The sequence below is a fragment of the Odontomachus brunneus genome, unplaced genomic scaffold (assembly GCF_010583005.1).
Source record: "Odontomachus brunneus isolate Ranch 3 - 2012 unplaced genomic scaffold, Obru_v1 Obru_scaffold_022, whole genome shotgun sequence".
NCBI classification, from domain to species: domain Eukaryota; kingdom Metazoa; phylum Arthropoda; class Insecta; order Hymenoptera; family Formicidae; genus Odontomachus; species Odontomachus brunneus.
In genome coordinates, this window is record NW_022639472.1 from 2116984 (window position 1) to 2129318 (window position 12335).

The 12335-nt window shown below is 37.3% G+C and overlaps 2 protein-coding genes across 17 annotated transcripts in view; one reads left to right on the top strand and one right to left on the bottom strand.

The window, feature by feature from the left end:
• The first annotated feature begins 1471 nt into the window (after positions 1-1471).
• The window catches only part of LOC116842197, a 36706-nt gene continuing 25842 nt past the window's right edge, over positions 1472-12335 (top strand). Inside the window, exons 1-5 of one of the 16 annotated variants that reach the window (XM_032811020.1) lie at positions 1472-1837; positions 2822-3041; positions 4821-5157; positions 7194-7313; positions 7562-7688. In XM_032811020.1, coding sequence (XP_032666911.1) covers positions 4963-5157; positions 7194-7313; positions 7562-7688 — 442 coding nt within the window. In that variant the 5' untranslated portion in view covers positions 1472-1837; positions 2822-3041; positions 4821-4962. Of the gene's footprint in view, positions 3042-4555; positions 5158-7193; positions 7314-7561; positions 7689-12335 lie in introns of those variants that run through there. The other 15 variants (XM_032811021.1, XM_032811024.1, XM_032811018.1 and 12 more) reach the window with 15 other exon arrangements.
• The window catches only part of LOC116842201 (collagen alpha-2(IV) chain-like), an 8686-nt gene continuing 4094 nt past the window's right edge, over positions 7744-12335 (bottom strand). The window contains exons 3-5 of the mRNA XM_032811052.1: positions 10764-10899; positions 10601-10690; positions 7744-9584 (exon numbers count right to left, since the gene is read on the bottom strand). Coding sequence (XP_032666943.1) covers positions 9306-9584; positions 10601-10690; positions 10764-10899 — 505 coding nt within the window. The 3' untranslated portion in view covers positions 7744-9305. The remainder of the gene's footprint in view (positions 9585-10600; positions 10691-10763; positions 10900-12335) is intronic.

The window sequence follows — 12335 nt, forward strand, 5'->3', positions numbered from 1 at the left end:
GTTGCGGTGGAACATATTCGTAGTTAAATTTTCACGCGATTTGTCTGCACCGTTCGTGAGAAATTTTATACTGAATATCGCAATTTTATCTAAATATAACTTCACGGTAGAAACAGCATAAATGACTATTATTCCACAGTAACTCTTTCTAAAAATTAATACCATCTAAATAAAAAAAAAACTTACCGTTATAAATGTTCCACGTTAGAAAACGCCGTATAGAAGAAAGGACAATAAAAAAATGTTTCGCTGATCCAAGTAAAATTCTAAGTGTCACAGTGAAAATTTATCGCTGTTTTTGCATCTGCTAGAAAATTGTCTATGGTACGTAGGATTTACAGCAGCAGTAGCAGCATTCCAGCAATATCTGCGAGCAAATTCAGGTGGATGTGAGGATTACATATTTGTTTGTCTCTCATCGTTAGTCTTTCTTGTCTACCACAGTCAATTTTCATAAGAAGTGTGACTTGTCTTAATCTGAATGGACGCCACAGAGAGACTTTCTTACTAAATTTTGCAAATAGTTCAGATAGTGGTTCTGTCTCTGTACAGAGAAAAATATCGTTCTACTGCTGAGAAAAGCAATTACTCAGTTTAATTTCTTTTAAGTAATAGTTACCTTCGACAAAGAATATTTTTTTAATAATTGTCTTCAAATATACTTATCACAAATTTTAGGAAAGTTCATTATCATGTACTTGAAAGAAAAACTTATTCCTTTTACAAGAATATTGTAAAACTATATTGAAGAAAAATTTAGTTCAACTCTATGTAGTAAATTGAATTTTGTTTTAATTTAATATTTTTGATTGAAAAGCTAACTTCACTAAAATTCAATATGATGAGCTCATAATAAATTTGCTGATATATAAACTTATGAAATACTTGAATTTTTCTGTGTGTGTGTTATCTATATTAATTAAATACAAAACATATGCGATACGCAATGTTTTGTCACATATTTATTTCAGCAAATTCCTCGTCATTCCTCCTCCTACGAATGTGTCTATATAATTTTTGTTATGATTAGAAGATCACATTTTGAGTGAATAGTATTTTGTGCAATGATCGGTTATAGGCCAGACTGCTGTTTTATGCTTTAAGCAGCGTAGTATTGAATGAAAGGTAAATGGTATCATGAAATTAGTTACAAATTAACATTTCTTATCTAGATAGTGAAGTAAATGTATAAAAATGTAATTTCGTTCGATAAATACTGAATTTCTGAATGCGCCATTGAAAATACGCCCTAAAAATACATATCTGGTGAATAAACTCCTTAATTTCCGAGAGCGATAATTGCGAAGGTATCAGCCAGAGGTTTGAACACGACGCGACGCGGCGCGTCGTCTTCTCTTTCTCATCTCTTCCTCCTCCTCGCGGCCTCCTCGCTTCCGAACTCGAAATCTCGACGCTGGGATAAATTTGGAACAACCGCCTCTCGCGGATGTAACTCACAGCCGCGTTCCACGTTTCTGCCTTAGTTTCGTGTCGAGGATCACGCGAGGATCACGCTCGTTTGCGAGCGTCGTTATGGCGAGACCCGGAAGTCGCGGGCGGTTGTTCGCGAGTGAGCGCGATGTTCGCGCAATTCTGAGAGGCCCGTCAGATCTCTGAGGGATCGTCGAGGAATCTGAAGAATCCGACGAGCGCCAGGCGAATCTCGATCGGAATTAATTTCCGCGGCTGTCGGCTGCGCCCCGGTCTGGCTTCGAGTTGCACGCGCCGCCTCGATACAGTCATCGTTTGTGCGTTGTCGAATGTTGAATCTCTCGCTGGATCTCGAGTAACTTTCGTCTTTCTCTCGTGTTCTCCTCCCTTCTCGCAATCTACCCTCGTACGTGAAATATTTCATCGTTAAGCAAATTCGCGAGATTCGCGGTTAATAATAACCTGCGCGTTGCCAACTTGTGTAAACAGGCGGCTTATCGATTTTTCCGCGAATGTTTGGGGAGGATCGATATCAGTTTCATTGGAAGTTATTTATGACTGGATTTATTATGATATAATTATGTTAAGGGGATGCCAAATTGGACGACGAACTCGAGAAATGTCGATAACCTAGAGAAGATCGTCAACACAGTTCGCTAACACAGTTGCGCTCTCTGCTCTTTTTGTATTTCTTGTACACTAGCCGGCATAATAGCCTTAACATTTACTAGGTTATACAAGAATTTCCTGACTACGCTCAATATTTCCGCGTATTTGTGTATCATGGCTGAATATTCCAAGGAAACAACGACATTAGAATACTCAGGATATGCAAAAACATCGCGCTTAGTCGAGAAATCCTTTTGTAACTAGGCCTGGTAATTGTTAAGGTTATTACGTGGACATACAGATCTTATGTAAATGTGTGCTGCTTTGTTATTCGCTGAATATCGTAAAACAAAGCAAAATACATTTACGTATGTTCTGCATGTATAAAAAATACGAAAAGGATATCGTAATTGTGACGATCGTCTCTGCGTTATCGACATTGTTCCAGTTTGTCATCGACTCCAGCATCCCCTTTAAGCTCCTACATTTAGTTTTAAAGGTGTACCTGCAATGTTCTTTGGAATTTTCTTCATTGGCGCAAACACATGTTCAATATCTGCAAACCATAGAACTTTTGCATTACTCAAATATTTATGCTGATAGCTTGAGAGAAGTCAATTCTGAAAATTTTTATCGTTTTCTCATATCGAGCTACACTCCAATTCAATTTTGCATGTACTTTGTATAAAAATATTTGTTATTCAATGTAATCAATACGACGTAAAGCGAAAAAGGATCAGTATTTTATCGGTAAAATTTTCAAGTATGGCATCCCTTTGAGATCTTTCAGGCGCGAAAAATGTTTTTACTTCTGCGTTTTTCACCGGTTTCATTTCTTGAGAGTCAATTTGTCCTTGATGAGAACACCGAGACGTAGATAACATTCGCATTAGGCACGACTGAAAAGCCGAAACGTCGTCAGACGTTGACGCCGTGGAAAATCGATGAAGCCGTCGCTCTTCAATAAATAACACCACGTTCCCGCGAAGGAAATCCCCGAGGTGCAATTCCGTTCTTTCCGTATCCAATTCGCGGAGTAATTTGTAGTTGCGATCCGATATAATGAATTTGCCGATAAAGCGAGCGCAGGGGTGTCAATGATAACATGCATTATCGTGCACGGCACAAAGTGTAGCTTGGTGCCAATCCAATGTCGATCGACACCGTTGAATACTTACGATAAAGTGGATAAACATCGGCAAAAACGTATCGTACTAAGTCGTATCGAAAACGATCGCGAAAACGGAGGCGAGTGAATACGAGAACAGACTGCTCGATTGGCGATAGCATCAAGTCTGTCACGCGGCGACGAGAAATCGTATATTGTCACAATTGATATCTGTAAATCGTTTCATTTAGAAATACGCGGGAGCACTCGGTATTGTCGTAATCGTAACGTTACTCTGATATTTTGCATTCGTTGATGACTTTGCGACTTTACATAGCGTGTCCTTTATACGCATTCGATAAACGCGAAGTTTCATCTTTAAGGATACGCAAAATACTACAAAAATGCATGAAATAAAAATAATAAATAAACAAATAAATATATATATATGTACATATTACGTTGCATTACAAACAATTAAATAAGAAAGAAATATATATGATATTTTGTATATATATATTATTAATACATATAAACAGAGTGATTCAGAAATATTTGTACAAACTTTGGGTGTGACTTCTATGTACCTAACAATAAAAATGTGTCATATAAGAGAAATCGGGCTATACAGCCCCAGTGTTATATTGCACATGTGCTTTTTTTAGTATTTATCTTGAGAAGAATAGTGAGTACAAAATTGCAAAATGGTTTATTTAGAACATAAATATTTTTTCCTGAGTTTTTCATTAAAATCGGTATAACATTACAGTAAAAAAATTAAAAAAACTGATTTGGTAATAGCAAAGTAAATTTTCGAGTCATGATAGATATCAATGAATACGTGTCGAACAATGTGGCTAAAATGTGCTGAAGCCCAATCATGCATAAACCATGGTTGCTCTTATTGTCAACATTGAACGTAATCTTCTGATTATAATTCATAAAACAGGCATTTCCGGATATATGTGTATATGACATTTTTTTCTTGTTTAGGAGAAATACTATATGGAGAACTTACCTCTGAAGTTTATACAAATATTCCTGAATCACTCTGTATATATATTTTTCATTTAATTGTTTGTAATATAACAATCTGATATCACACAGTCGTGGCACGTGCAGAGCTTTTTTCAATTTACGTTATAGCTAATCGATATGACGACGTCCTGCATGATAAAATTCAGCGATAGTTCAAAAATTATTTAATTTGTTTTTACTTTGATAACAAATTTTCATTTATTGTAGAATCACAAATATGGACGATAACTCGCTACGTGTTGATTCTTTACTTTTGATAAAGTAAATGCAGATTTGACTTATTTGGATCTGTTGATAGTCAATACGATTTCTACCTGCGAATATTCCAATCCATACATTTGTGGTTTTGAAAAAACTGTCGTTTTATAGATCCTCAGTTTTTGGGAACACTCTCGGTCGTATAGACAATTATTTGGATATGTATATACATATATTTTTAGTGGTTTTTATCAATTTCATATTTCATAGATTTTCACGTCCACATATTTCCATGGAGCCACAAATCCTTTCGTTCCCCAAATCCCGAAATAAATCAATTAATCCCCGCAATTTCGTTTCACGAAGTCTATCGCGTAAAGAGATTTTCAATCAAAATATCGAGCTCAACGATTCTACGTCAAAACAAATTAATTAGACGGAATTACGGAGTAGGGAATCCAATTATCAACAATCGAAGCTAAATTGACGAGGCTGAAACGCGGTGTGTCACGCTCACTATGTAGATGAGGGAATGTAATAAGAGGACAGCCGCGATCTGTGAAGGAGGAAAGTAGAAAATGCCGCGTACGCGTACGGAGGTGTTCGACCCGATGGAAGCGGAGAAACCGTCGAGATGCATCAGATTCCTCCGGCTACTGTGGAAATTCAGCAGATGCGTATTCTCCCACGTGACGCTGATCTCCTTGGTGGTTGCTTATTGTGTAATCGGCGCGTACGCCTTCGAAATACTCGAGGCGAAGCACGAGAAACAGGTAAATCACGAACGATGCGAGATTTCGTCGCACCTCTAACTCAATTATTCTTAATGCTATTAAATTGCCTCGAGATTTTATCTCGATAAACATTAAAGGCTGACATCTCGACAACGAGCTGTTTAAATTTCATTTTATACTATTTTTTCAAGAACAAAGATTGCAATAATGCATTTCGCGATTTGCACAGCACAGCAATACTTAGCAAGTCGTACATTCGTACGTATATCGTGAATTTATGTTTATATTCAAAAAGATATATAATCTTACAAGATTACATATTAAAAAATATGTACAAGGAACGTCTTACTAACCACCTGAATAGACTGGCGTCTCGACTTCTTCACAGGGAGGAGATGCCGAGACGACTAAAGCGAATCAAACCCACGGGTTTAATGGGGACTAATTGATTCACCTTTCCATGTAAACTTGTGGAAATATTGTTAGCAAACTGTTGTAGCACTTATTGTAGTGCTACTCAGCTTATGTCATCCCTTTTACTTTGAAAATAATATCGTAAAACGATCCAATGCGACTGGCTCGATTTACCCTTAGTCTTTGACTAATTTATAAAAAAATAAAAAATGTAATCTTATCTCTTTGGCAAAATCCTTTAGGGGAGACCCTATAAAAACCCGGAGCTATATGGCTCCATAGGCATGTTGTTTACGTGCTTTTTTTTAAGTATTTATCTTGAGAGGAATAATAGATACAAAATCGCGAAATGATCCTTTTAGAATATAAATATTTTCCCCTATGTTTCATTAAAATCGGGATAATATTACAGTTAAGAAATAGAAAAAACTAATTTGGTAGTAGCAAAGTGAATTTTTAAGCCTCTCGAAATTTTCTATTAATATTCTCCATCGTAAATAAAATGAAGCGACGTATTACTAGATAAAATGAAATTTCTTGCAAGTATATAATTTATTGTTTTTTGGTAATAAATACAATTTTCAATTATAAAATGATTGAAATCGATCATACGGGCAGATGAGCTAAATTAAGGGCCAGCAGGAAAGCTGTGGAGACTTCTCGTGTAGACTCTGGAACTACTAATTAGGATACATATTTTATATGTGGCTTTCTTATCCTGCGCTATTGGGCAACTAAACTCGGTACCAGGGCAAGATGGCTATGTTGCTGCATGTTCGTATTTTGGTTATTACAAAACAAAATATACGGTTAACAGAGTCATGACGAGCATTAATATGAGAAAAGAAAGTTGCCTTCATCATGTTTATACATTCAATCGTAAAAATTAGTTGCCTGAAAAGTGTAACTTCGAAATTCTAAAATATAAGGTATCTAGCCCCGATTTCCCTTATGTGATCTCAAAAGGAAAATATTTTAAGCGCAATATTCTTAAAATTAGAGGAACTTCGTTTTTCACTTGAAACGCAGGTCTTGTTTTTCATAGAAATTTCTTCTAGTAAGAATATTTTGCTTCAAGTAAATATATTCTTCTTGATTCAGAAGAAAAAACGTTTCAATATTATATCTAGTAAATTTTCGATTAATATTCGTAGTTCGCTTTATTAGAAGAGAGAGACTCTTTCGAGGAGAGTTTGAATATGGGACATTTGGCTTAGAATATAGGATTACAGGAAACAGCACTTTGCAGCTGGAGTTCTTTTTTCAGGTGTTAGAGTATTATCCTTTCGGTTTCAGAAGAATCCTCTTGAGGCTACATGTAAGAGGATCGCGCTAAGAACAAGATGATATTTTTTGGGGCGTACATTTAACTCATTTCGTGTGTCCGAACAGAATATAAATCAATCTGTCCGTATGTTATTTACCGCCACGTGGCTGATAAACTAATAACTCTCGTACGCTACACGCATACCATCTGTACTCGCGGTTCCACAAACTACCACGGAATTTGCTCCGGACAGAAATTAATTCGGCGTCGAGAGCAAAAAGGGCATGGACAAATAGTTTCACCCGCATCGAATATTCCGCGCTCGTGTCGATGAATTATTGACTGGCGTCGAGCGTTGCGACGTCGAGTAAGTGCATCGTTACGTTCTTCGCAGGTGAAGTTGAGCATCAAGGATATACGAGGTAACGTCTCGGAGAAACTATGGGAAATCACGAAGGATTTCGACGTGTTGATTCGCGAAAACTGGACGGATCAGGCGTTGAGTCAGCTGAAGGTACGATTTCTTTTCATTTCCACCTTTCTCCGAGTCTCCCTTTCTCTGTCGCTCTGTCTTTCTCTCTCCCTTTCTTTGAGTCTTTTAGATAGATCCTTTGCTCTGCAAAATACAACCCCTCCGGATTGAATTTACGTGATGCGTTTGTGATGGTGTGCTAAATGAATGACTCAAAATGCCCCTTTCACGTTTTAAGTATGATTTAATCTGAAAGCACACTATTTGTTCGCGAATAATGTGCAATGCAGAAGTTCGAGGAGGAACTCCTGAAGAAAATGACGAAGGAGGGATGGGACGGCAGCGAGGAGGTGAATACTATTCAGTGGACGTTCGCCGGTGCTTTGTTCTACTCTATCATCGTCATCACGACGATCGGTGAGTCGATGCCGGAGGCATCGTCAATGTGACAGGTAGAGAACGAAAATGCTAATAAGGGAAGACTTGTGACAGATTTTATTTATAGTATGAGACGGTGCATGCCACGCGAAGAATCGGTTTTCTTCGCAAAGAATTATTTGTTTCTCACTTAATTCACATTTATTTAATGGGATAATTAAGGTCTCCAGGCGGTTTGTAGGCATGAATTAAAGGAGTTTCTTTGGAATTCTTTTACAAAGAAATTATACCTTTCAGAATACTTTTACCATGTTTTAAGAAAATTATATAGTTTTTTTCATAATTAAAGATCACATATATTAGTTGAGTAATGGCGGAACACGCATGTGTCCTGTTGATGTGTATCATGTAGCCACCTGTAAAGTAAAGGTACCAATACTTGGACACTATATATATATATATGTATATATATAATAACACTGGTACCTAACTCTGGACATTCGTGTTATTTGAGCCTTTTTTTTTAATTACGAATATTTAAACTTTCAATATAGAATATATGTACACATATTAAGTATATATTATATCGAATATATATTTGTATTTAAAAACTAAAATAATTAGAAGTTCCAGAATTATGTATCAGTGTTATTAATGTCCAGACATTGGTATTTTTATTTCTGAAACAAAAAAGCAGAAAGGTTTTTATTTTTTATGAATATGGCTATTATTATTTGAACTAGACAGGATCATTGGACTACATAAAAATTTGACAAAACATGGCGAGTTCGAAAAGCAAATTGCGGGATCACAATATGTTTTGCAAACTCGACATTTTGTCATATTTTGATTTAGTCCAATGATCGTAGCTTAAACGATAACTACACTCATATAAAATAAGAGTTTTTCTTGCTTTTTTGTTTCGGATCACTACAAGTACCTGCATCATGCATGCTAGCAGGACACAAGCGTGTCGCGTCGTGCTCTGTAATTCAACTAATATACAATCATTAATTATAAAAAAATCATATAACTTTCTCAAACTATAATAAAAATATCAAGCTGAAAAGAGTTAAAAAATGTCTTATAATTTCTCTGTAAAAAAAGTTCCAGAGCAACTCTTTTTATTCTACATCTACAAATGATCTCAGAGCCTGTGAGCGTTCGATGAATCGGCAACGGCGTGAATATATAGAAAGTGCAATCGATTGAAACCATAGACAAATGGGAAGTATTCTTGAGAGAAACGTGTTACACATCTGCACACGTCCCAACGTTGTTTCCGCCAATTTATTTTTGCGAGACTCTGTTGAAGGATCATATCTGTTTCTCGAGAAAGCCCGATGCGCGTATTTTACAAATTCACGTTTTTTTATAAATAATCTCATTTACGACGAAGCACGAGTGTTACCCCGCACGAATTAATTATTGACGCGATTACAGTTCGTGTTCGGGTCGTGTCTCATCTAATTGTGTATCGTGTATCGCTCAACGTACATGCGCACCTGTACGTGTATATATATATATATATATATATATATATATATATACTCTTGTCATATCTTTGGCATCTCCGCCGAGACCGAAACGATCGCTCGAGCGGAAGATCGAGAAACGATTCGATCGAGACGGGACTTTTCATTCTGTTTCAAACAGTCATTGCTTCTCGTCCTCCTCGCTCGTCCTCGGCTTTTCGCTCGCCTGCGTTTGATTCTTGCCCAACGACCTCCCGTAGATCTCATAATCGTCAGGATCCGCATCGTAGCCATATGGCCGTGACGACTCGAACTCATTACGGTGACCATAACCGCCGCCATAGGGTCCTGAGTAATAGTCGCCGAAAGACGGATGTCCATCGTATGGATTACCGTGCGGTCCCCGATTGCCGTAATAATTCGGCGCCAAACCGGTCGGTCCGTGCTTGTGCGGCGCACCCTGGGAATTATTGTTTGCTTAGTAGAAAGCACATACGAGAAACACAATAACGAAAAATCCCATACAACACAGATGTCCAAAATACATCCCAGAGATGTGTGATATCTCTGTGACGTCTCTGGAATATAGTTTGGATATTTGTGCTATATGGGATACCAATTTTATCCACGAAAGCGGAAATTCAAAGAAAAGTTTAATAAGCTGTCTAAGACAAGACACGACAGTGCTCGTGTGCAGGTAAATTGGGCCAAATTGAACACAAAATTCCTCTATCATTTTGCAAATAACCACATAGGTTTTATTGTTATTATTTAAGTGCTCGTCACACGATGCTCGATTTGTGAATGATTTTGTATATGCTAACATTTATGAAGTCGTGCATGGAGCCTTGCTTGGTAACACACATGATTTCATTGACTGTAAAGGCTACATTTTTTCGTGTACTCTTCCATGCATATACCAATCAGCGATCAATACTTTATTATGTAAGTGTTTATTGTGGTAATTTCGATTATAGCGTATAACACGTTTTATTTTTTATACGTCGCTTCAATTAACACGATAACTTGTTCCTTGCTGCACATTATTATTATTATTTCAATGTCAACTTGTGAGTTGATGCGCTGGTTATGACACGATAGATGTGACATTTGCACTCATAAGTGATTTCGTAGCAACAGAACTTGTACCGTCACACTCTGCAGACTTCTTAAATTAATAAATCGAAATATTATGGTTGTTTGCAAAATGATAGAGTCAGATATCCTGTATAGATTCGGTGTAAAGACAATTAGTAGACCATTAATTAAATATTGATATATTGCAACAGAATATCTAATTTTATTCTCTCTCTTTCAAAATATTTCTCTTTGAAGAATTTTAAAATATTCTATTTGAAAGAATGTTCTCTTCTTTTCTGTCTCTATATTTTTCCGTGCCTTTGACATTTTTACATCAATTTTAATGAAACCTCCGCGCAAAGCTTTCTATCATTATAAGGAAATATTTTCTGTTACGGGGTAATATGGATAGTGATGCCCTCCTAACAGTCCTGGGAATTTTCTACTGTTAAAGCAGCAGTACTTCTTGTCCCTCGAGCAACGGCCCTGAAATCACGAGGATTCGTTAAAGCTGTCGATGGTTTCGGCACGCCTCGCGCGCGCTCGATCATAAACGTACAAATTTCAAGCCGGGTGACGGACAGTTGAAGCTGTATCTGCACTTGCAAGTGTCCAACTCGCGATAACGGGGATCCTCTCGAATCCATGGCGGCAGGATACCGTTATGTCCGTTCGGCCCATCGAGACGTGGCGGCCTAAAATGTCAACGGTCGTGTTTGGACATTTTATCATCTCTCGCGAATATTATTAACAACGACAACACCCAACGCAATCGCAACACATTCCGGGCGATAAAAATTTAATTGGACAAGAGACCAGTCGTAAAAGCGAACGTCGATCGGGCAACGGCAATACAACGCGCGACATCAGGAGTAATCCGGCCGGATGAAGTTTAATAGATAAGAGAGATCGGGGCTACATGCTCCCAGAGGTATGTTACTTATGTATTTTTTTTATCTTGAGAGAAATAATGGATGCAAAATCGCGAAATATCTTTTTATATACAACATAAATACTTTTTCCTGAGTTTCATTGAAATCAGAATAATATTACAGAGTTAAGAAATAAAAAAAATTGATTTAGTACTTATTATTTATTTGATATTTATTTGGTAGCTGACAAAGTAAATTTTCGAACTTCTTTAAATTTTTAATACTGTCCAGCATGACTGAGTAAGATCAAGCGATGTGTTACTAGTTAGAATAAAATGTCTTGCAAGTGTATATTGTTTACTGTATACATTTGTATTTTTTACTGGTAATAAATGCAATTTATTACTTTCATAAAATGATTAAAAGAGATGATAAAAATGATAAAAAGAGCATATAGACGAGGTAGAGCTGGCCCATAATTAAAAGCTGGCAGGAGAGTTATAGAGATTTTGGAATTACTAATCAGGATATATATTTTATACGTGGTCTTTTTTTATCCTGCGCTACTAGGCAACTCGCAAAGTGACTGTGTTACTGCATATTCGAATTTTGGTTATTATAGACCAAAATATATATTTAACAGGGTCGTGGCGGATATTAATACATAGAATAAGGTTGCCTCTATGTTTATATAGTCAGTCACAACGATTAGCTGCCTGAGAAGTTGCAACTTTGAAATTCTAAAGTATAGAGCATCTATTCCTAGGTCTCCCCTAATCCGCGCACGAATCCGGCGCGGATTTATGAAGAATATATACACTTGAGCGATAAACTAGCGCATGAACCGGCGGCGAGTGAAGCGTTCCTTATAAAATATTGCTGTAGGGCCGGGCGACGCCTCTCGCGCGCGCAATTAAATGTGCAGAACATCTATAAATTAAGCGTCTCCTGTGTGCGGGTGTGTGCTTGAAGAGCATATTTTTTAATCGGATCATCGGAAATTTAATGTGGAATAACTCGGCGCGCGAGGCAACGAGCCCGGCCAGCGTGAAAAATCCCACTTTTCCGAGATTAATGAACCCGCTTGAAAAACGCGATTCGACGCAAACGCGCCGATTAAAATCCAAAACGCTCGTCGTAGCGGATCGCAGCTTTCAAATGGCAATTGCGGGAAGTGGGTCGGCCGAGTCGATTAATGATCGCGCTTAGAGAGAGAGAGAGAGAGAGAGAGAGAGAGAGAGAGAGAGAGAGAGAGAGAG